The sequence below is a fragment of the Cryptomeria japonica genome, chromosome 2 (genome assembly GCF_030272615.1).
Source record: "Cryptomeria japonica chromosome 2, Sugi_1.0, whole genome shotgun sequence".
Taxonomy (NCBI): Eukaryota; Viridiplantae; Streptophyta; class Pinopsida; order Cupressales; family Cupressaceae; genus Cryptomeria; species Cryptomeria japonica.
This window is the reverse complement of record NC_081406.1, coordinates 310,335,577-310,360,692: the sequence shown is the minus strand read 5'-3', so window position 1 is coordinate 310,360,692 and position 25,116 is coordinate 310,335,577. Positions and strand designations below refer to the sequence as shown.

At 38.4% G+C, this 25,116-nt stretch overlaps 1 protein-coding gene across 1 annotated transcript in view; it reads right to left on the bottom strand.

Moving 5' to 3' along the window:
• Positions 1–25,116, bottom strand: part of LOC131075355 (uncharacterized) — a 142,656-nt gene that overhangs the window by 17,394 nt on the left and 100,146 nt on the right. The window contains exon 7 of the mRNA XM_058012183.2: positions 614–706. Coding sequence (XP_057868166.2) covers positions 614–706 — 93 coding nt within the window. The remainder of the gene's footprint in view (positions 1–613; positions 707–25,116) is intronic.

The following is a 25,116-nucleotide window of genomic DNA, read 5'->3' as shown; positions in this document are numbered from 1 at the left end:
GCCTTTTGGGATTTGAGAACTTTCAAATTGGAAACAATACATACACCCTTTGTTTTTGTTGTTGCTGCTTTCCTATTGTGAATTGAAACAAGAAGCAATCCTAGCATGAAAATTTTCTAGTGCCCTAAGGTCACCATTCCACTTCAGCAAACACATGAATAAGCAACCATTACAACTATTAGACAATGGCACTTGAAAACGAGCTCAATTTGAAACTCTACCAATGTATATTTGCAAAAATTTGTAGTCTATCTGCTTCTGGTTAATGTGGCATTATTAGCTAGTTTTACATTTCCCAAATAATAGAATGAAAAAATTTATATAGCCAGACAATGTGCACAATACATGGCATAGATAAACATATTTTTAAAACTTAAGAGAAACATAATCACCAGTTGACCTTGAACTTGTCAGAAAAATTAACCAGGTGTTAAACAAAAGAATTTGCAACCCTAAATCCATGATAATTTTCCGTGTGCTCAAGTAAAGATTAAGAGGGAGTAAAATATTAAATTAGCACTCTGCATGGTTAAGTCTACCATTAAGAACTTGAATGACAATCTAGCTTAAAATTATTAAAATTCTTCAAAATATTATGGAAGATGACACTTACCCAACGAGTTGTTGAAATTTCACTCCAACCATGAGTTACATCAGAGAGGTCCTTGATTGTTGTTCCAACATACACAAAGGCAAAAGTAATTGGCTGCACACATATCAACAAAGTCTATTCAGAAGCAGAAGAAAAATAGAGAAAGTAATTATATTCAAAAATTGCCATTTCACAATGACATCACTTTACAATGTCATAGCCTCCAAACTATGAGAATGAAATTTAGCATAAAACTCCTTGAAGATGTTTACAAGGATTAAAGACGGTCATGATGGACCAGAGAAGGTGAACTGGGAGAGGCACTATTGAAGTCAAAGGAGCCACAAATGTAGGATAGGATTCCCTCTAGGTTGTCTCAAACCAGTCCAAGAAGCAAATAAGAAGGGCTCAGTCCAAGAGCAAGCCACCAATATGACATCAAGGTGGCATTCTAGCTATAAATGGCCTGAAACCGAAGTAAGCTAAAGTACTCAAACATGCTTAATATTACCATCATTAGTTCCATTGAAAAATATGTATTAGGATATGATTGCATGATTTAAAAATTTCAGTAAGGTTATTTATTTCTAGCGCCTTTCATCAAGTAGCATGTCTTGTAATATACAGGAAGAGAAACGTATTTGGAATTTAGCATTTAATGTATGTCTCTGATCCATCTAAGATCAGAGAGAACACACTGCAAACAACCAAGAATTCAAAAACTTACAAGCTTAAACGAGGAACTATCAATACATTGAAAGGACCAGCCCTCATCACCCAGCTCTACAAACAGGCAGTTGTGCATGTGACACAGGGAGTCATGCATGTAACAGTGGCAATACAAACATAATAATGTGGCCCTACCACAAAGGGTGGTCGCATAAACGATAATGACAATCATACTCAAATGCACATATCAATAACAGCTGGTGCAATTTGTCTCTTCAGCTTTTTTATGGCGGGGGATGTTTAAGTTGATGAATGACACCTCCCGCTTATATAGGAGGCAAGGCCTATAAGTTAAAGAAAGAATTTAGGAGTAACTGACTGAAAAGTTCAATTTGTTGGCATTCTTATTTGTCATTGATGTCTTATTGTTGGCATTCTTATTTGTCATTGATGTCTTTGCCTATGACTGTTAGACCATTCTGTCATTGGTGCCACCACAGAATAAGCACGATGAGTATTGATATATTTAATCTATGGCAACAAAAGATATATTTAATCTATGGCAACAAAACCTAGTCAAATCATAGTATGTCTTCATCATGAATCCAAGTAGGTCTGTTGCCTTTTTTTCAGTGCTGTAGTTGTTCATTGTCTGTATCAAATCAGTGCACAAAGATCAAAATTCAAATAAAATGAATGACAGAATAACTCAGCGAAAGTAAATGCTTATGCTCACACAATATTGGATCATTGGTTTCTCTGAAGAATTCGAATCAGTATTCAATGTGTATGAAGCCTTTGTTTAAATGTTTGTGAATACAAAGACCCATACGTTTTTGTTGGCATGTATCTGTTTGAAGTCGGTTGTAACTTCTTAACTGCTCTCTGTTTATGTTATGAAGAAACACATGTATTAATAAAGACAGTTCTATTACGAACTAGAGGCAGTTTTATTTAGTTGAGAAAACAGTTATAATTATTTTATAGCCAATAATACTAGTCTGGAAGCTATTTATATGTTTGCTGGGCGGTGAGAAATTGTGAGGATTGTAATGAACAAGACATTGAACAGGTCATTCAGAATAGCTTGATATTTGGGCTAAGAAAGCTTGTCTTACACATGAATATGATAAGGAGAATTCAATAAGGATGTTATACGTATAATAGAAAGAGCTTCAAGATGTCATACAGTTTGTAGCAAGGTGTTGAGAGAACACATCCACAATGATGGCAGATTGAGAATGGCTTTGACAGTGAATGGTATAAATTTCATTTTATAGTATCTGAAATTAATGATTCATTTTGATATTAATTGATTTCAGTCTAGTATGGTTATTTGATTTGGAAAGAGTATTGGTGGATTGGAGACTTGCATTTAGTGTTATCAGGCATTTAACAGTTCAGATTGGTTGTGTTCAGAATATCACTCAGTACAGATTTTATTCAGATTCAGTACATTCTTTTGTGCAGATTTATTTCTAAAACACAGAGACATCTGATTATGTAATCAGAATCAACATATCTTCAAATTTAAATGTGTTTTCTGTGTAATATAATGCAGAGGTGTTATAATGTTTGATATTCAGATTGAAACAACAATATTCAGAATGTTATGAACTCAGAATAGGAACATTAATTATTGTTCAGTTTGTAATTGACTTAAAATCATATTTGAGTTGATACTCAAATTTAAGAGTTGGTGCTCTTAAGCAGAAGGGATTTGGTGATTCCTTGGGTTGGTGCCCTAAAAATTTAAAAAGCATTTCTATTGTGAGGCCAGATTAGGACAGTAAATCCTAGCAGCATTTCTCACCGTGGTTTTCCCACATTGGGTTTCCACGTGAAATCTTGTGCTTTGTGTTTTTGCCGTTGCACATTTCACAGTTTCAGTTGTTGCATCTTTTATGTTTTACTTTTTCAAATTAAAGTTTGATAGAACTTTAAAGTTGTCAAGAAAGATTAAAATTTAGTGTACTACTGATTCACCCATCCCCCTCTTGGTAGTACTTCTGTGTTCTACACAATTGTCTTGTAAGTACAATAAGTGTAAGCAGTAGCTGATAGTTAAGAGAGATGTAGCAAAGTACCATTATTGTACACTACAGTTGTGCACTTTACAGCTTGCCTAGCTGAAGAAAGGAGATATGGTGCTCAGTCAATACTGCCAAACTGTATGTTCTCACTAAGGTTTTTAGGGTAAAGTTCTTTTAGGTTATTATTACGAAAGTAATTTGGTAAAAAATGATTGTTGTATTTACGAATGATCATGAAGATCATTATAAAGAATTACAAAGAAATAAAAAATAGAAAGTTTCTAATAAGAAACTAAAATTACAATATATTACATTATTGAGCATTAATAACTTAGGAAACTATAATATTAATACCCTCCCTTAATGCTCAATCTATCAACTACACCAATAGACCCCCTGAATTTTACAAACTTATCTGTACTGAGGGGCTTGGTGAGAATATTGGCGTGCTGCTCTGCTGTAGGAACATACAGCAATTGAATGGATCCATCTTCAACCAACTGGCGAATGTAATGACAATGAAGCTCTACATATTTGGTTCTTTCGTGGAAGACTAGATTCTTGGCAAGTTTGAGAACTCCCTGATTGTCAGAGAACAAGGGAGTCGGGCCTGCTTGAGATATTTGCATATCCGCAAACATCCGGCGAAGCCAAATTGCCTCACAAGCTGCCTTAACTGCTCCCCGATATTCTGCTTTTGTCGAGGAGAGAGCCACTGCCTGCTGCTTCTTACTAGTCCAAGTGACTGCATCGGATCCCAAACTGAACACATATCCAGAGGTTGATTTCATGTCATCAACCGAGCCTGCCCAATCTGAATCTGTGAACCCACTGAGTCTAGGATCATGACTCCTAGTGTAAAGAAGTCCATAATCAGAGGTGCCTTTCACATAACGCAGCACACACTTCATTGCTACCCAATGATCAGTCTTGGGGGCTGTCATGAAGCGTGAAATGTAGCTCACTCCAAAACTGAGATCAAGTCTAGTAGCAGTAAGATATGAGACTGCCCACTAGTTGCCTGAGTTGTGTTTCATCTACAAGAGGAGAATCAGACTTGGCTGACAACTTCAAGCTAGTCTCCATAGGTGTGGAAGCAGGTTTGCAATCCTGCATTCGAAACCTGTCAAGCAAGTTCCTGGCATACTTAGACTGAGAAATAAAAATGCTACCATCAGTCTACCAAACCTCAACACCTAAACAATAATGAAGAAGCCCCAAATTTGTCATATCAAAATCCTTGCACAGATCCTGTTTGATTTCTGCAATCAAATGTGCTGAACTGCTAGTAATGATCAAGTCATCCACATAGACAACAAGAAAGAGAATAGCATCACCAGAGTGTTTGATATACAGATTATTGTCTGAAGGGCAACTCTGAAAACCATGAGCAACCAAGTACTGATCAATCTTAATGTACCTCGCTCGAGGTGCCTGTTTAAGTCCATAGAGTGCTTTAACGAGTCTACATACTTGATGTTCTTTGCCGGCAACCTTGAAACCAGGAGGTTGCGTCATGTAGACTTCTTCCTGCAATTCACCGTTGAGGAAGTCACTCTTAACATCCATCTGATGGACTTTCCATCGAAACTAAGTTGCAATAGCGAGAAGCAGATGAATGGTACTCATCTTGGCAGTAGGAGCAAATGTCTCCTCATAATCAATGCCCTCCCGCTGTGTGAATCATCGAGCAACTAATCTGGCCTTGTATTTATCTAAGGTACCATCTGCATGATACTTGACCTTATAGACCCATTTGCAGCTAATGGGTTTCTCACGTGGAGGAAAATCAAAGAGAACCCAGGAGTTGTTCTTCAGAAGGCTTTGGTATTTTGCATCCATTGCTTGTTCCCACTCTGGAATCCCTTTTGCTTCGATATAAGTCTAAGGCTCATAAATTCTATGAATGTTGGCCATGAGAACAAAGTTAACTGTATTTTGCTGCTTGCCCTTATTTTTGGAAGATCTACCCTCAATGAGGTCATCAGGACGAAGATCACTGATGGTCTTAGCCCACCACTTAGGCCGGAGAGTAGATGTGCCAACATCAGATGGAGGAGGAATAACTGGAACTAGAGGTGGAAGAGGATCTGGAATAGGTGGAAGATTAGCATCATCCAGAGGAAATTCAGGTAGTGCACCATCAAATACAAAATCTGCATCATCCCTCCCATCAGGTGAACCAAATGGAAGACTGACACCTAAATCTGAAGCCTTCAAAGGCTGGTCCTCAGAATTTTGCTCAGACGAGGAAAGCTGAAATGGTCCTCGATCTTCATCAAAGACAACATCGCGACTGAAGTTGAGACGATCAGTGTCTACATCAAATCAGCCGGTAGGCCTTATGTTTGTCATTGTATCCTGTAAACATGAGCTTCTGACTCTTGGAATTCAACTTAGAGCGCTTGGCATCTGGAATCCAAACATATACAAGAGAGCCAAAAACTTTCAAATGGTTGATCCAGGGTTTGCGACCAGTCCAGGCTTCCTCAGGAGTCTTCCCTTTAACAGCATGAGTGGGAGATCTATTAAGGAGATAGACTGCAGTAAACACTGCTTCTGACCAATACTTCTTAGGAACATTTTTGTGTTCCAACATAGACCTAGCCATTTTTGTAACGGTACAGTTACGACGTTCTACAACGCCGTTCTGCTGAGGAGTGTATGGTGTGGTTAACTAACATTTTATGCCATGTGTATCATAGAAAATGGAGAAAGCAATAGAACAAAACTCCCCCCCCCCATTATCAAACCTAAGAGTAATAATAGAACAACCAAACTCTTTTTCTACCAAGGCCTTAAATTTCTAAAATACAGGAAACACATCTAATTTCTGTCTAAGAAAGTACACCCACATCTTACGACTGTAATCATCAACAAAAAGTAAGAAATACCTGCACCCAGTAATAGAAGTAGTATTCATTGGACCACATACATCAGTGTGGACCAACTGCAGTACCTTAGATGCTCGCCATGACTCACCATCCTTGAATGGTGTCCTGTGCTGCTTCCCAGCCTGACAAGCTTCACAAACTCGTTGATTCTGAGTTTGAATTTCAGGTAGGCCCTGTACTAAATCTTCCCAAACAAGCTGAGCAAGATAATGAATGTTCAGGTGACCAAATCGTTGATGCCATAGATGGGAGATAGAGGAGGATTTTGCGGCGAAGGCATGCTCAAGAGAATCACCTGTATCCACAAGTCTATAAAGACCATGATCCTCAATACCAACAGCAACTGTAGTGCGTGTCGCACAATCAACAATAGAACACTTATGTGCACTGAAGATGACATCAAGCTAAGGAGAATGCCGCATAATCTGACTCACAGAGAGAAGGTTCAATTCCATGCCAAGAACGTAGTACACATTGAGGAATATGAGATTCCTCCCACCAGACTGTATCTGAACGTTGCCCTTGCCGACGATGGTGGTGCTCCTCACCTCCTCGAAAAATAACTAAATCAGTATAGGGAGTGAATTCTGTAAACCAATCATGCCTGTGAGTGAAATGCCGAGAAGCACCAGAATCAATGTACCAAGCAGAAGATTTCACATGGTCTGCAGGTCTTTTAGCCATGAAGGCATAAAAGGCAGACTCTTTCTACTCTGTGTGCTCAGCGACATTGTCTTAAGGCTGAGACCCTCCCTGCTTCCGCTGTTTGGAAGCTATCCGAGTGCGACAATCCTTAATTAGATGGCCATATTTGTGACAACAATTGCATTGAACCTTCTTCTTTTTCGAGCCTTCCAGTGATTGACTAAAGCCCTTCGACTGAGAGAACTGAGATGACTGAAATTTGCCTTTATCCTAGTTAAAGGATTTGGCTGCAAATGCTTGCTCAGAGGAGGATGAAGTGGCACCGCTACCAAATTGTTGTTTCCAGCGATCCTGCTGCAGAAGTTTGGTGCATAACTCTGGAAATTTCACATCAACATTCGTAGACATAATGTTGAGAGTCTCTATGAAGTGCTCGTAGGATTTTGGTAGACTTTTGAGGGTTATGACTGCCATATCCTCTTCCTCCATTTTCCGACCAATAGCATCGAGCTGATCTCGAATGTCCTTAATCTTCTTGAGATGCTCCTGTAAGGACGTGCATTCATCCATCATGATGGAGAACAACTGGTTCTTCAAGAAGAATGCTCAGCTTTTGTCAGATGTCTCATGCAACTCCTTCAGATGCTTCCAAATTTCTGAGGCTGATTGACCAGAAGGAATTTGAGGTAGCTAGTCATCTGTGACAGAGAGCTTGAGAAGCATGACAGCTTCCCTATTGCGGTCATCAAATTTGTCTTGATCAGCTCCGGCTACAGAAGGACGAGATTCTTTTCCCAAGACAAGATCGTCTAGGCAGCGATATTCAAAGATTGTTTGCATGCGCTGCTTCTAGTTATAATTTTTCCCGTTAAAACGCTAACTGCCTTCCAACATCAAGTTGGTCAATGACACCATCTTGCATGTTTCCCAATGCATGAAAAACGAAGATCAAAGAAGAGGTGATAGCACGGAATACAAAGCACAAATCCCAATGCAGAAAACAGAGGCAAATATAGGTACAGACTTCAAAAAACGAATGAAGTACGGCTAGCACGGATTCTGAAAAACTTTTCCGGCTGACCCATAAAAATCCAAAGACAACCCAGAAATCCTTGCGAAAAACCCAAAAAGAATCTGAAATCAAACTTGAAATCAGCTAGCACAAAATTTGAGACACGGAAAACAATGCACCCACAAAATCCTAAAAACAACCCAGTTGAGCTCTAGAAAAACTCAAAAGGAATCTAGTGTTAGATTTCCGAAGGCAACAAAAAACAGAGGGTTTTCGTCAAAACCCTAGTCGCAGGTCTAAGTTTGTTTAAATTTGCAGACAAAAACCGCGATTGTAATTTGCACCAAGAGAGGAAGAAAGAAAATTCGCAGGTGCAGATTCAAGAAACGCGAAATAAATCGCGTCACAAGAAAAATGGAGCCGCCGGAAAAGATAAATCGCGAGGTGTAGAGAATCACGTCGGGTGTGAAATGATCGCGTAGGTGGTCGATGGTGCACAGACAGCATGAAAAATCGAGCAGATTGCAAGATCAATTAAGGAAATCGCCCGGAAAAATTCACGAAGCACAGAATTGTGAATGAAGATCGCGAAACGCAAGCTTTTCCTTCCGTCGTGCGAGAAAACACACGAGGTCACACAGAAATCGCGATTCTTCAAAACCCTCGATTTTTAGAAGAACAAGCCCAGAAGAAGTTCGAAGAAGATTTCAAAAAAATTTAGAAGGCTCTGATACCATATTACGAAAGTAATTTGGTAAAAAATGATTGTTGTATTTACGAATGATCATGAAGATCATTATAAAGAATTACAAAGAAATACAAAATAGAAAGTTTCTAATAAGAAACTAAAATTACAATATATTACATTATTGAGCATTAATAACTTAGGAAACAATAATATTAATAGTTATGGTGTTATTCCCATTTGATTTTATTGTTACTATCCTTGTTTATGTTTCAACAACAAAATTTTCACTACACTACCATAATCTACATTAAAATTTGCCACTATTTGTAAGGATAAATTCAAGTGATATCAACAATTTAAGTTTCAAATTGCATTTAAGGTCAAGAAAGTATTATTAGTTATTATTTAATGGTCATTATTGTAATATTAGTTAGTTTAGTTACTTTCTAAACATGCCTTTCATTCACGATTGTTTCGTTTAGAAACATTATCTTGTAATACCTTTATATGGAGTCTTTTGTCTCCATTGTTTATCAATCAATTACCATTTCATGGTATCAGAGCCAAATATTTTTTTTGACAATTTTTTTTCAAAACAAATTTGTGTGTAACCTAGATTTTTTTCTAGAAGGATTTTTCTACCGATTTTTGTCAAAAATAAAATCGTGGCTACAAATTTTGAAGGTTTTTGCAAAACGTGAGTCATTTCACATTGAAAATCGTGTGTTTGATTCTTCACAATCGTGTGACCTGGTTTTCCTTTGTTTTGGGTTTTTTTTGTGGCATTTCATGTTTGCAATCCCTGCAACTTTGTTTACTGGTCTTTTTGCATGATTTTTTTTAATAAAATTGTGGGTTCTTCTCTGTTCTTCCACATGAAAACTCTGGTTTTTTTGGTCTCAGATTTCCAAGGTTTCCCATCTACGTGTGACAGCTCTTTTTCTTTCCATGTGACACATTTTTATTCATTGATGGTCGTGGCTCTCTGCTCACAACATATCCCGACAAGGGTTTTTTGCTCTGCCGATAGGAGGATTTGTTTTTTACGAAGTGTTTTGTCGTGGTGTGAAGTTGTTGGAGATGGGTTTGGAGGGTTTTTTCACTCCAGGCTACGTGAGGTTTTTGACACCGTATTGTCGGTCTCTTTTCGCATGTTTTTTTTTTTAATAAAATTGTCGGTTTTTGCAAAGCATTTGTTCTCTGAGCCAAGGTTTCCAAATCCTTGTTTTTTTTTTTGATGTTGTTCTGTACACTCAGATTGACAGCTAGGGTTTCCATCAGACTTTGATGTCTATATGGAGAGTTTATGTTTTTTAACAAAAATTTGTGTAAGGCTTTCATATTTTCTGATTTGACTTTTTAATAAAATCAGGGTTTTATTTTGCAATCAGCACCTCAAGATTTGCGACCGAGTTTTGTGTCAAGGTTTTGGCTGATTTTGACTAGTCAATAGACCTTTGCAGCAACTTCTCTTTTTACCTTGTTTTTTGTGCATTGGAAAACAAGAGGGATGAATTCGTTGAAAAACGTTATGTTGGAGCATAATTAGCAACTTAAATGGTAAGAATTACAACACATGGAAACAACACATGCTCACAAACTCTGAATACAGGTGTCTAGACCAAGTTGTTTTGGGTACGACTCCACGTCCTACTCAGGCAGGAAAAGACCAGGACAAGTTTGATGAACGCAATCAAGATTGCGAGATAGCGGTAAGCCTTTTAAGATGAGTTTCTTCATACCACCAACCCGCGAACCTGCCATGTCAACTTTCAACGCACCTTGCAAGGTAGCGGGAAACTTCAACTTTTATTCTTATCACACTGCTGTCCCGCCAAATGATATGACACCCGAACATAGGGGGATGTGGTAGCGCAATACATTATATCAACGCTTTTCCTTTTACCACTGCCCCGCAGCTCCTTAGCTTTTCTCGAACATGATGCCTACGGGATTGCGAGGACTAGTGATGAGGCAACAATAAGTAAGTGTGACAAGTTTGGGATGGTCGAAAGGGAATGCAACATCATAAAATTCAAGGAACACAAATGTGGAAAACTTGAGACATGGAAAATTTACAAGGGTGATTGAATGTCTCAAAGGTGCATGGACAAAAATGTAGACTTTAAATTCATGACTTCAAAAAGACTTTTGGGGGTTCCTAACATCACACTCATTAAATTATTATCTTTTTGACTCATGCAGATTTGGAATATTAGGGACATCAAATTGATTGGGTGGTGGATAATTATGGTTATGTTGATCATAGTGTAGCATTCTAGCATTTATTTCAAGTCATGATCCCTACAATTGTATTTGAGCTTCAATTTCTCAATGCCTATTTTTGAGGTGATCAATTAAATCTAGGTTACCGGGTTCGCCTCTAGACCCCCCTGGTACGGGTCCTAGTTCGACCGGGTCCGTGGTACGAGTCCGGTTCGAACTGGGTTCGACCAGGGTTCGAAAAACCCAGAGTGGGTTCGACCCTAGTCGAACCCAGTCGAACCCGAGGTCGAACCCAGTCAAACCCAAGCGGAACCAGTCGAACCCGGGTGGTTGGGAGCCCTGTAAAGTCAAAAAATAATGCAAATTTAATTTTTTTTTCAATTCCGCCTTGTAAAAAGTGAAAGTTATAACCTAAAATTGACTTCTAAAACATTTTATTGACTCATTTCACCTCATTTGTGTTGCAAACAAAATTTTTATGAGAGCAGGTTGAAGAAAGGGTGAACAAAATTTGGCTTCCAAGATCAAAGAGGAGTTGAAGACTGATTTTTGAAGCTTCAACAAGTGTTGCAGCATCATTTCCATACATTTTCAAGCTTCCATTGGCTGCAAGAGGTAGGTTTTTAAACATTTTTTTCCAACTATTTTTGTTTGACAAATTGTCAAACATGAAACTTGAATTTTTTTTCATTATTTAGTTTTTGTTTTTGAATATATTTATATTATTTCTTGCCATAGGAACTAGAATGGCATCTACATCTTCCTCCATTGGCAATGAACAAATAATTGCAAAAAAAAAAGAAATGATCCAAATTCTCCTTATGGAAATATGTGGACATTATAAAACAACTTCCGAGAGGTGGGGGATTCCGTTGGAAATGCCATGGATGTGATATTGAACGTAATAGTTCATATTATCGGGTGGTAGGCCATTTGTGTGGAATAAAAGGAAGAGGCATCAAAAAATGCCCTGGAAAAAATGGTAAACCTATACCAGATGAAACAGTGATGAAATATATTAGGGAGCATGAGGCGGCAGAAGAGAGGGAAGCCCATAGATTGAACCAAACCGCATCAAAGAAAACAAAGGGAATGCAAGGTCCTTCTAATCCGAGTATTGTAGTAGAATACCACCCCTTCTTTGCCACAAATGAACCTCAAAGTGAACCACCCTTGACACGTAAAAGAACAAAGGGGCCTTTAGAAACCGCATTCCAAAATGAGAGTAGAGACAATGCTGACGAAGATATAGTAAGGTGCATTTATGCAAATGGGTTGTCATTCAATGTTGTTCACTCCCCATATTGGAAGCAAATGATAAAAAGTGTTAATGAGGCTCCAAGAGGGTATAAGGGCCTCGGTTATGAGAAGGTACGTGGAACATTATTGGAGAAAGAGGTGAAGAGGGTTGAAGATGCATTGAAACCCATAAGGGATTCATGGGTTGAGACAGGTGTAACAATTGTTTCAGATGGGTGGAAAGATGCTAAAAACCGTCCCTTGATCAATGTCATAGCGGTGTCCCCTAAAGGGGCAATGTTTTTGAGAGCTGTGGATTGTGAGGGCCAAATAAAAGATGGCCAATTTATTGCAAAAATTCTCATCTCTGCCATTGAGTCTGTGGGACCCCGCAATGTTGTCCAAGTCATAACGGACAATGCAAAAAATTGTAGAGCTGCTGGTTTGTTGGTTGAGCAATGCTATGATCACATCTTTTGGACACCTTGTGCGGTACATTCACTCAATCTTATGCTACAAAGGATTGGGCAAAAAATAAAATGGATCAGAGATGTGTATGCAGAGGCTGAGGACATCCAGATGTTCATCACAAACCACCACATGTCTCAAGGGATTTTTAGAACCTATTCGAATTTGGAGCTATTGAAGGTAAGTGAAATAGTAATTTAATTTTACATTTTCTGATTTTTTTTAATTTTCAATGTTCATAATATCATTGTGTAAGCTATATTGTGTATTCTTCTTTAAAGTTTGGCTTTTTTAATCATTTGGCATTAATTTGTGTTATAGGTTGCTGAGACCCGTTTTGCATCAAACACAATCGTCTTAAGACAACTTGTGAAAGTTAGAGTGGCACTATGCAATATGGTGATCAGCACCAATTGGACTGTATGGAAGCAGAGTAGCACTGAGAGGGCAGAAAAAATTAGGGATAGAATATTGAATGAGAAATGGTGGGATCTTGTTACATATCTACTAAGTATCACTGAGCCCATCATGAGCATGATTCGCTATACAGACATGGATAGGCCTTGCATAGGTGAGATTTATGATGGCATTGACTCAATGCTTGAAAAAATAAAGGTCACTATAAATGAAAAAGAGAATGATCCCCAAGAGAAATTCTTCAAAGAACTGGAAGTAATTATTGTAGAAAGGTGGAATAAGATGACCACTCCTTTGCACCTTCTTGCCTATGCCTTGACACCTAAGTACTATAGCAATCAGTTTCTTGATAAACCAAGAAGGATTCCACCATGGAGAGATCTAGAAGTATCTAATGGGTACAAGGCAGCATTTTTTAGACTATATCCCGATGATGATTTGCAAGATGTTGTTACAAATGAGTTCATAGAATTCGCAAATGGGAATGGTCTAAGTGTTGATTCACTTCGTCATAGATCCAAGAAGGATGCTCATAGCTGGTGGTACTTCCATGGCACATGCTTCCAACACCTACAACCCCTCGCTGTAAAAGTTTTATCACAAGTAAGTTTAATTAATTAAAATTTTAAATTTACAAGTTTTAGTTTATTTATAGTTTACTTTGTCTTCATAGGTTACTAGTAATTTTATTTTTATTAATTTATAACTTTAATTGTTTACTTTGTCTTCATAGGTTGCTAGTTCATCTGCTTCAGAAAGAAATTGGAGCACATACTCTTTCATCCACTCAATAAAGCGCAATAGGCTGCTATCAAAAGAGCGGAGAATTTATTATATGTGCATTCCAACCTAAGTCTTCTTTCACACAAACAACGTGACTACACACAAGGGGAAACGAAGATGTGGGATATAGAGCCAGAGCATACTGATTTGGATGCTCCTACTACTCAGCTTCTTGCATTGACACTTGATGACTCGGAAATTGAGCCAACTTATAGTGCAAGTGCAAGTGGCATTGGCTCACCTAATGTCAATGTCAATGAGGAGGAGGAGGATGATGAATTAGATGATCCATTTGATGATTAAACTTTAAGTTTATATTGTTGAAAGTTGAAACAATGATACTTGAATATTTTGTCATTTTGATATTAAACTTGATGTATATGATGCTCTTATGGTATGATCATGATGCTATGATTACAAGTTTATGTTTGTTTTGTTGTTTATATGATGCTATGTGACATGCAAATTTTAATTCATGCTTATAGGCTTCACAAATATCAAAATATATATATATAAAAAAAAAATTTACATGTTTTTGTACTAACGAACCCAAACCCATTTTCAAAATTTTGCTGCACTGGCGTACCGGGTTCTTTGAACCCGAACCAGTGCCCGAACCCAAACCGGTAACTTAGAATTAAATCAATTCTATAATCTACTTCCTTTTCTGTTCCTTCATTTTCTAACCAAGTGGCTGCATCTACATCAAGAAAATAATATTCATTTTCTTGCTCTGTTGTTTTGGAAGAAGGGGAATTATGAAGCAGACCTCCCCTTTGAATTCTTACTTGTGGTGGGGAGGGAGGATTAGCATCAACATTCTCAATACATATCTCATGGGACAAATCTCTATTTGCTAATCTTTCATTTTCTTGATTCCTAAGTGAGGCATAATTGCACCTACAGGTCCTACAATCTACCAGATGGACTAGATGCTAGTGGATCTAGGGGATTTGACATAGATGGCCTAACTAGAGATTTTTCTTTTGTTGGGCTCGTTGTTTTCTCATATTAACTATAACATCTTGAGGTCCATGTCAATCTTTGTATCTTCATTCTCTCTCCATGATAGAGATTTTGCTTTGCAAATTGATTAGAAAGAAAGAAAGATTCTTTTACAGTCCACAATGTCAAGCGATCTGTATATGGGTCTATAGATGGCTTATAGCAATATGGGACTACCCCATACTCCTTGCGGGAGGCACCTAACTATGCTACAAACGATGTGTACATACTTTACCCCGAGGGATTTAAACTTGTAACCTCTCTTTCAAGAGCACAAATTCTCCACCACTAGGACAACTCAGGCTGCACAAATTATGATCTAGGTGCTAACAAAGTTCCCGCTGCCATGCTAAGAGAAATATACTTTTTGTTATCAGCAAACTTTCTAAAGAAACTAACCAAGGACCTTTAACTTCCTAGCTGCACCTGACATTGATTTACCAAGGTTTTTAAAATATGACCATATTAGTTGCTTCCCCAACATGGCACCAACTGTTAGGTTCTAACACCATTCCTCCACAATCCTAGAACATTTCTTACCTTATAGGCCAAAAATATGTCATCAAGAACATAAAAAGCAGCGTTCGTGAACACTATGTGGATGAATAAGGGGTAACAACGTGGGTAAGCTCTTCTACACTTTGGGCTTAGCTAAACCCGAGAGGGTGCTCCTAGAGGTGACCTTGAACAAGTTTTCAATCGCAGAAAATGGACATGATAAATAGACTACAATAATACCTAATTGTTGTTTTTGATCCCAAAAATTGTCACTAGACCAAAACAGACCTACTGATATGACCTCTATTAAGCTAATAAAGATATAGAAAGCATGACCCTCTAAAGATAAAGCTGTTATGGTTTGCTTCAAGTATTTCCCCTAGTATATATGAACCTTTTCTTCAAATCCTACACTACTAATGAGTGACTTGTTCTTTCAAGTATGTATTGAGGATCAAGTTTTCAAGACCAATTCCTTATCCAGGTTACAGAGTTACATTTAACCATAAGAACGGGACATAAAACCCACAGTAAAAGTATGATAACCAGCAATCAAGTCTACTTAAAAATCATTCTCCAAACCTGCAAATATTCATATGCAATAAGAAAAAGACCATTACAAATACCAACTTGCAATGAATTAAAATGCTGCAACATTTTTCATATTCATATTACATTTACACTAGAAGAATGTCACTCCTCTTTGCTTGTCTACAACTGGCCAAGGAGACACCAAATCACATATATCTACTACAATGAGCTATATTTCTACCACTTGTTGAATACACTACCCAAATGATGAATGAGCTAGCAGATTTGAAACTCCTAAAAAACTCTACACTAGTAAAACAACAAATGACCAACCCAAAAATCTGGATCAAACATGTATTTATAGTTTTCACCCAGGTCAAAACTGAGGTGTGAAAAGTACTTAGGTGTAGGGAAGACCCGCAAATCCATGACCGACTAAAAAGGAGCCAATAGATCAACATCTCAGAAATCTTCAAAATGGTACATAGCAAAAGTGGCTCATACCCTTCAAGTGTGAGAACCTTGAAATGTGCCTGTAATAACAACCCAAGACAATCGACCGTACTTGTAGGGCATGGAGGGAGACGTCCCTCTAATTTGCAAAACATCCAATTCATTAATGGCAAATCTATTATGGTGAGTTAGGGTATGGATTGAACTCTCAAAAGAGCAAGAAGTCCAAATGGGACCAAATGAATTCATTCTAGTAGATGAGACCATAGATGGACTACTCGGTGAGTAGTTAAAAACTCGTGAGTAATTCTTCATGGCGAGTTTTTACGCCTTTAACTTGCAGAAAAAACTCACCGAGTTTTTGGCTTAAAAACTTGGTCGCCTGTGCATAAAGGCAAAAAACGGCGAAAACCAGTTTTATTTCATCATTTGTTGACTTGTATTTTACTAAGGGGAAAAACACCCTCCCAAACACTTGCAAACTGATTTCCATCGATTTGAAACGGATTTGAAGCAGAATTTAGGCGGATTTGAAGCGGATTTGAAGTGGTTTTTGAAGAAAAATCAGATTCCCGTGTAGGTTTTTTTTTTTTTTCTATGTTTTTTTAAAACATTTTATTTATTTTTTGTTGCATCTAGATGAATAGAAAATCATTCCTAAGTAGTCAAAAATGATTTAGAGTCATTGGAACAAGATTTAACCCTATTGTTGACAAGTTTTGTTGAATTTTTCACTACTTTTTTGAAGAATCTCTAGTTTTTCAAAAAATATCAAACCCTATTAGTTTTTTGTTTTTTTTTAAACTTTGAATGATGTCTAAAAATATTTAAACTAATTTAGATAGTTTGCTAAATTGTTTAGCTAAAATATTAACTTTGTCTTTTCACTTTGTATGTGTAGGTTAACAATTAACCATTAATTCAATATGACAAATTCAAGGGATAACCGGCCACTAAAACCATGCCCATCTGGATATATAGGCACCCGTCCTAAAGGTGCTAGAGATAGGGCTTTGAGGTATGCCTATGAAGGACCGGACCTTGGGTCAATGATTTGCATTAAGTGTGAAAAAATATTTCATGGAGGCATAAACTGCCTCAAACACCACCTTGCAGGCATCGAGAAGCATGATGCTAGGATATGTCCTAGGGCCACCAAAGAAATAAAAAGAGACATTAATTCCATACTTAGGGCCACCAAAGAAAAAATTGCCAAGGGAGAGAACAAAACTAGCCATGAGAGCAGCCATAGTTGAATCTCAAGGTGCTTTAGTTGACATTGAAGAAGAAGAAGAAGAAGCACTTCAGGGCATAGTGGGCTCTCGTTGTGGCCCACATATCCGCAAACCCAACACCACCTCGGCCACCACTTCTGCTTCTTCTAGTATAGTACATGGTGCATCACCATTAGGGACACAGTCTATAGGCAGTTATTTTGTGCCCAGGAACACACCTGGAGCATAGCCATCATTGGAGGCCACTAGATGGAATAGGGAGGCACATGAGAAAACAGACATTGCATGTGCTGATTTTTGGTACTTCAACAACACCCCATTCAATGTGGCAGACAGTCCTTATTGGCTAAATTTGGTTACCGCAATGACAGTTTTAGGAAAAGGGTACAAGGCCCCTTCTCGCAAGGATTTGGGTGGGAGGTTAGTAAATGGTACACTTGATTTCATTTTTAATTGTTTTTCTTGTTTATTAAATCAAAATTATGTACTGAGACCTAATTTCACTTTGTTCTTGTAGGTTGCTCACAAATGGAGTTGATAGGGCAAAAGAAGTAGCGAAGGACTAAAGAAAAGAATGGAGAAAATATGGCTGCACCATTCTTTCCGATGGGTGGACAAATGGCAAAAACCAAACCATTATTAATTTTTTGGTTGCTTGCAAGGGCAATGTGGTGTCCTTGAAATTGGCTAATACCTCAAATAAGGTGAAAAATGCAGAAACATTGGTTGGAATGTTGGAGCACATCGTCATGGAGATGGGAGTAGAGAATGTGGTGCAAATAATCACAAATAATGCAGCAGCATATGTGGTAGCAAGTAGAATCCTCCAAGATAAGCACCCCACTCTTTTTTTGGACACCTTGTGTAGCACATGTCCTTGACCTTCTTTTGGAGGACATAGGAAAACTTGATTGGGTGACTCCAGTTGTGGAAGATGCGAGGATCACAAAATATATTTACAATCACCCTTGGGTTCTACATTTGATGAGAGAGCACACCCAAGGGAGAGATTTGGTGAGAGCAGATGTCACAAGGTTTTCAACGATTTTCTTGACGTTACAAAGCATTCTTGGTGCATTGACTTCTTTGAAACAAATGTTTGTGAGTCAAGCATGGCTAGAATCACCTTATTCAAAGAAGCCTGAAGGAGAGGGTGTTGCATGCATAGTCTTTGACAACCATTTTGCACAAAAGGCTGCAGAGATTGTGAAGGTAACTTCAAAACTTGAATTTTTAATTATTCTTGATTCAATTCTCTCATTATTAATTTGTAACTTCATTAATTAATCTTTTTGTAATTTGTATTTTTCAATTGTAGGTGTCAGTGCCCTTGTTTAGAGTTTTGCGCTTGGTAGATGGGGATCATTCCCCAATGGGGTGTATTTATGAGGCCACGGATAGGGCCAAGGAGTCTATCAAAAATTACTACAAGGGGGGTAGACTCAAATTTGACCCCATCTAGGAAATTATTAATAAGAGGTGGAACAATAAACACCACCAACCTATTCATGCAATAGGGTACTTCCTCAACCCCAATTTTAAGTTTGGGGATTCTTACTCAGATCCTAATGGATAGGTCATGGAGGGCCTCACTACATGCATTCAAAGGATGATACCTGAGGTTGAGGTGAGAGACCTCGTTGTGGTTGAACTCCAAAATTATGAGGAAGGAAGGGGTAAGCTATTCTCTTCAGAGTTGGCAAGGAGAGGAAGAACCACTGAAACCCCAAGCATAACATTTGCCATTTGGATTTTGGGGTCTAAAGTAATTGATAAATTGATAAAATATGTTTTCACTTTTCTCTTTGCTTTCAAACTTTTCAATATTTTATTTTGCAAATGCTTGGTGGTAAAGTTGGGGTGGAAATACCCCAAATCTCAAAAAATTTGCCCCCAAAATCTTATGTCAGTCTTGTAGCTCATCCAATTGTGAGTGCAATTGGAGCTTGTTTGAGACCATGCACACGAAGAAGAGGAGCAAGTTAGCTCAAAAATGCCTCAATGACCTTGTCTTTGTGCAATATAATCTTTGGTTGCGCATAAGGAAGGTAGAAGAAGCAACAACTGGTCCAATTGATTTGGATGATATAGATCCTTACAGTGATTGGACATCACAGGAGCAGCCTCCATTGTTTACAGAGGATGACGTCAATGAATTGGAGAGGTAGGCTATGGAGGAGGAGGGGGTGGATTTGGTTTCACATTGGATGACATTGAGGAGTATGAGGAATCATTGCCAATGCCAGGAAAAGCTAGAGGCAGAGCTACATCCCAAATGGAGGACGAGCCACAGCCTGAGTCAGACATATTGAGCGAGGAGGCATAGTCATGCCCAGTGCAGACTTCTAGGACTAGACCCTCTAGTTCTACCTCTCCCTTAGTTTTTACTAAAGCTAGGAAGTGGAAGATGTAATTGTAATGATGTATTTACTTTTAGTTTTACATAAACTATTTAGTATTTACTATTTTGCTTCCAGCCATTAGCATTCCTCATGAGGATGCGATTTTGCACCCACTTTTCGTTTATATATATCTAGACTCATCTTGTTTCTTTTGTGTTCTCATTTATTGACTCATTGGATGCATCTTCTCATTGAATTTTGCAAAAAGAATGCATTTCTAATTAAATTTAAGCAATTTTTTAAGTTCTCGAGTTTTTGCCGAGTACAAGCCGAGTTTATCCTGAGTTTTCTTTTCAGGCCTTGGCGAGTTTTTGGTTTTGGCCAGTAGTTAAACTATGGATGAGACATCATAGGTGAAAGGGTGTGTTGCATTAGGGTTTCCAAGACAAAACTAACCTCTGACACAAAACAGGGCATAATAGTGCCTAGCAGAGGTCTAAGTCCAAAAGCAACCTAAGGACATACATTGAAGTGCATTGGCTTCAGAAGTGAGGAGGGACTTGGAACACGGAAGAGAAAAAAAGGTGACAAGTTCACACAAGTCCTTGAGGTCTGATGGGACACATGCATCACGGGTGGACTTGGGGAGGAAATAGGGAACAAGAATTGATGAAGATAGAGGATTGGGGCCAAGGAAGGTACTAGAACTAAGACCCAAAGTAATGGGAAGGAGGAAGAGTGGGGCCTAGGTTGTGGAGTACACATAGCATTGAGGATTGGTGCCAAAGTCTAGGGTCTAACCAAATGTCCAAGCTTAGAGGGCAAAAGAAGGATTGAGGATGATGTAGTCATGTGAATGGAAACCCATGAGGGTTAGGAATTGGGTAGAAACCAAGACCTAGGGTTGGAACCGAAGGTGCAAGGTTCGTCTAGGGGTCTAGGGTCTATGGGCACACAGAAGAAGCAAGGGATTGAGAACAAGGAGATAGTGGAGATCGAGGAGTGGGAGGATATATGGACATGTAACTATCTTCCAAGGTCCCAATCCAACTCAAGGGTCCACATGTGTAGGAAGAACAATAGGAAAGGGAATGAAATAAAGGGCATCATGGAGAAAGGGAATAGGAAGAACTAGGATTACATACCAAGGTCTAGTGTTCTTCTGTGAGCTCAAGGCCAAACATGAAGAAGTGGAAAGTGGCATGACAAGAGGATTCAATATGCACAATAGTGGCAAACATAAGGGTGTGGATTGGGGTTTTGAGGGAACTTGGAAACCCAAGACACAATGCAAAGTGCACAACTCCAACAAAAGCTTGAAAGTTCGACAAACAGAACGAAATGACACTTCAAAAATTTGTGGATTTGCTAGTACATTTATAGGCATATGGGGGATGAGGGGGACAACACAAATTCAAACTTTGACCAAGGGAGACCCATTAGGAAACATCTTATATTAGATATTCATAATGGGTGCATAGGGTCAAGATACACACAAATGATATGAGACAAGGGAAATGGCAATGCTAAATTGAAGCAAATATTTGACTCAAATTAAAGGTTGGAGTATAGCTTCATCAATCAAATGGATAGAAGAATAGTGAGTTTTTTTTATTTTTCAATGTCAAAATTTTAGAGCCTCTAGTAGAAGTTTTGAGACTAGTGGATGTGGAATAATTTACAAGTTGTTTGTATGAGATTGTGGATAGGGCCAAGGAGATACCGAGGGGTAAGATGAAAAATAATAAGGATAGGTATATGCCATTGTGGGACATAATGGATAGGAGCTAGAATCGATAGATGCACTCCCCTCTCCATACCACTAGATAGTATCTAAATCCATTATTGATATATAGCCCCTCATTCAAAGATGATGCTAATGTTACACAAGGCCCACTCATGTGCATGGAGAATATGTTGCCTACCCTAGCAACATTGGATGTAGTTAACAAAGCTACCAATATACAAGTTGGCAAGGGTTTTTCTGAAGTGCAGCTACTAAGAAAGGCAAGAAGACCTTCAAACTAGGTAGACTCCATAAACTTTTGATAGTCTCTCTACATTGTGGAAATGAACACTAAAACTTTTAGTATATCATATATGATATAATATTGAAATAATTTATTTTTTCAGCACAATGGTGGAATTTTCATGGCCAATAAGCCAAAAACATTTGATAGATTGTGTTGTGTAATCTGAGCTATCCATGCATCCATCTACTTGTACAAGTACTTGGGGTGTTCTTGAACACATTCATTCTAAGCAACGAAACTATTTGACACAACAACTGCGGAATGACTTGGTGTTCATTCACCATAACCTCTACCTGAAGCTGAAGAAAGCTAAAGGTGGGAGCTCTAAAATACTTGCAAATATAATTATAAATTGCAATCTTCTTGTTGTTTCACTTTCAATTGCTAAATCTAATTTTTATATGAAAAATCGGGTATTTTTGAGGAAGCGTGGCCAATTGACTTCCATGAGATTGACCCAAATTCTAAGTCGATTGTAAATGAGGAAGTCCTCCATGACCCTGATGATTCTGATATCCCAAAAAAAACCAACATTGATAGTGATGTAGTTGAATGACTTAAGAGAGGCTCTAATCAAGAGCTTCATCATTGGAACCTACAACCCTCTAGTATAGCTCTCTTCATAGCAGCAAGAGTCATTGGATGTCTAATTACTTGGAACTTTGTAATTAGTTTGTGGAATGACTTGTATAAGGTAGATTAAAATTGAAAATTTGAAAACTATTAGCATCTACTTACTGTTCGCACACCATGTAGTATGAATTGTGCAATGGACATAAATAAATTCTCTAGTCCACAACTCATGGTCTAAATTCTCTTTTTTATTTGCTTATCTCTATGCTAATAAAATGCCTTCAGATTAACCTGTTAATGGGTTTTCGGGGGTTGATCCATCTCCTTCTTCAGAGATGGTTAAATGGGAACCACCTAGTAAATAGTGGATAAAGATTAATTTCGATGGTGCATCAAAAGGAAATCCGGGAACCTCAGGTGCTGGGGTGGTGGCGAGGGATGATAACGGATTTATCCTTTTCAAAGGAGCACAACGTTTGCAAGATGGCACTAATAATGAAGCAGAGGTCCAGGCAGCTTTTCTAGCAACAAAGCTAGCTTTAAAAATGAAAGTCCAACAGTTGCAATTAGAAGGGACTCTCAGATAGTTATTAATGCAATAGCTCAAGGCAACACGCCATGCTGGAAAATAAACTGACGGGTGGCTATGATCCGAGAGAAGCTCAAAACATTTGTGGAGTTTCATGTCTCTCATATAAGGAGAGGAGCAAATGCAGTGGCAGATTTGCTATCTAACATTGGAAGCGAATTGGATAGTTGTGCGGCCAAGTGGTGGAAAGGAGATGGTCGCATGTGGAAATGGTATTAATTGCAGCCTCTTAGAAATGTGCAGTCTTCAATATGAAAGCGAGAGAAAAATTTGACAAGTACATAAGACAAGCTGGCGCCTGCTCTTTGAAGAAGGTAGACCTATGGCAGGTCGCACGATTGGAGCCGGTGGAGGATGGCAGTAAATCGTGCGTGTGATCTCATGGCATTAATGCCATATCTTTGGCACTCATTATCCACCCTATATGACAGTGGAAGAATTTATTACCCGTTGATCTGCGAGCCAGGGTTTGTTTATAGTAGAATTGATTGCATCTTTGTAGTATTGTATGACATTGCATTGCAGGAATTGTTGTTTTAAATCTGCAGGTGACTATGGAAGCTAATTTCACTCTCCAAACGGACAAGAAGTCGGTGCCTTTTCTGGGAAAGGTATCGGAGAAGAGGATGCAAGGACTTTTCCGGTTTAAAGTGGAGAAGTTGTGGGCGACGGCTCGCCTCATGCTTGCTGAGGAGGTGGTTTACGTCCGCCACCGATATCGGACGAACATGGAAGTGTACTCCCTGCTTCTGGCGTGGGCTTGTGAGTTTGAGCCGGAGGTGGAAAAGATAAAACTCACACTGACCAAACTGATCGATGGGGAGTTTTTGATAAACCTTGATTCAATCCTGGAATGGGTGGTGCCTCGAGTAGGCATCCATATTAAGGAGGGGGATGACCAAGAGGAGCTGATACCCTTTGTTCGTGGACCGGAGGATGTAATCAAAGACCAATGCCGAGAACATGCCCGAGTGGGATGGGAAGCGATGAAGCTCTATGTGAAACTAATCAGAGCGGATGAAGTCCTAAATGCTCTGCATGTGGTGGCAAGGATGGAAGTTGGCAGGGACCTGAGAGACAAGTTTGAAGAAGGACGGGTCATTCAGTTACTAGCGAGTTTGGAAGGCGACCCTGACTTCAGATGTCTGGATTGCATCCCAAGGATGAAAGGTGAAGCGGCAAAGGGGAAAGCGCCGACCACTGAGGAGGGAGGGGAGAAGGCAAGCCAGGGTGATAGCGAGTGAGTGGCCTGTTGGCCAGTGTTTTTCATATGTTCTTACATGTTTTCAGCTGTTAGTTATTATTCTAAAACTTAAATTATTTCTGGAACATTTGGGTTTGTAGGACCAGCAAGGATCTAGTCTTTTTCTCTTGGATGTCATAGGCTGTAGGGTTGGGTAGTTCATAACATATAACTGTGGGTGGTATGGGGTTGATGTTTACTGCGTTTATGCATCTTGGAAGACTGCAATTTTGTATATTTAAATTTCCGCATTAATATAAAGCAAAAATATTTACCGATCAAAAAAAAAATGCCTTCAGATTAAAACAACAGCAAGTTTTTCTCTTTATCTTTTTTCCTACATTTTTTGAAATTCCAATTTAAAAAATAAAATAAAATAAAACCTTAATCTTTTGGTTTGCTAATTTGTGCTGCTATTCTTTGATATAATGTGTTTATAATATAATTCTAAATAAAAAAGACACTAAAAATCAAAGGAATATAAATATTTAACATATTGCCAATCCCCTCAACTATTTATAAATAAAAGAGAGTTGATTTCTAAAACGGACTTTTAAGAGCATATTTTAGAAGTTGCTAGCCTTGCCTTCAACTATGCTAATTTTCTCTTTGGAACTGCCATACAATTCATACAATAACAAAAGTAATCTTAAATTTTAGCTTTATTGAACATATAAATCCTCCAAAAACTATTTGGTGGCATAAAGTCTAGAAATTCCATGTTCAGAACATTCATTTTTCATGCTTAGAACCAAATTGACCCTTAAAACATCCGAAGTGATGTGCTAATGCTCTCAATTTAATGGAGTAAAGCAAACTATTCCAACGAGAGGATTTTGACAATTTGATTTACAGTGCTTGGGAATGGAGTCATTAAGTATGACAATTAACTTTTCATCTTGTATTGGATTTTCTTTATGTCACCAATGTGAATCCACATTGAAAGCT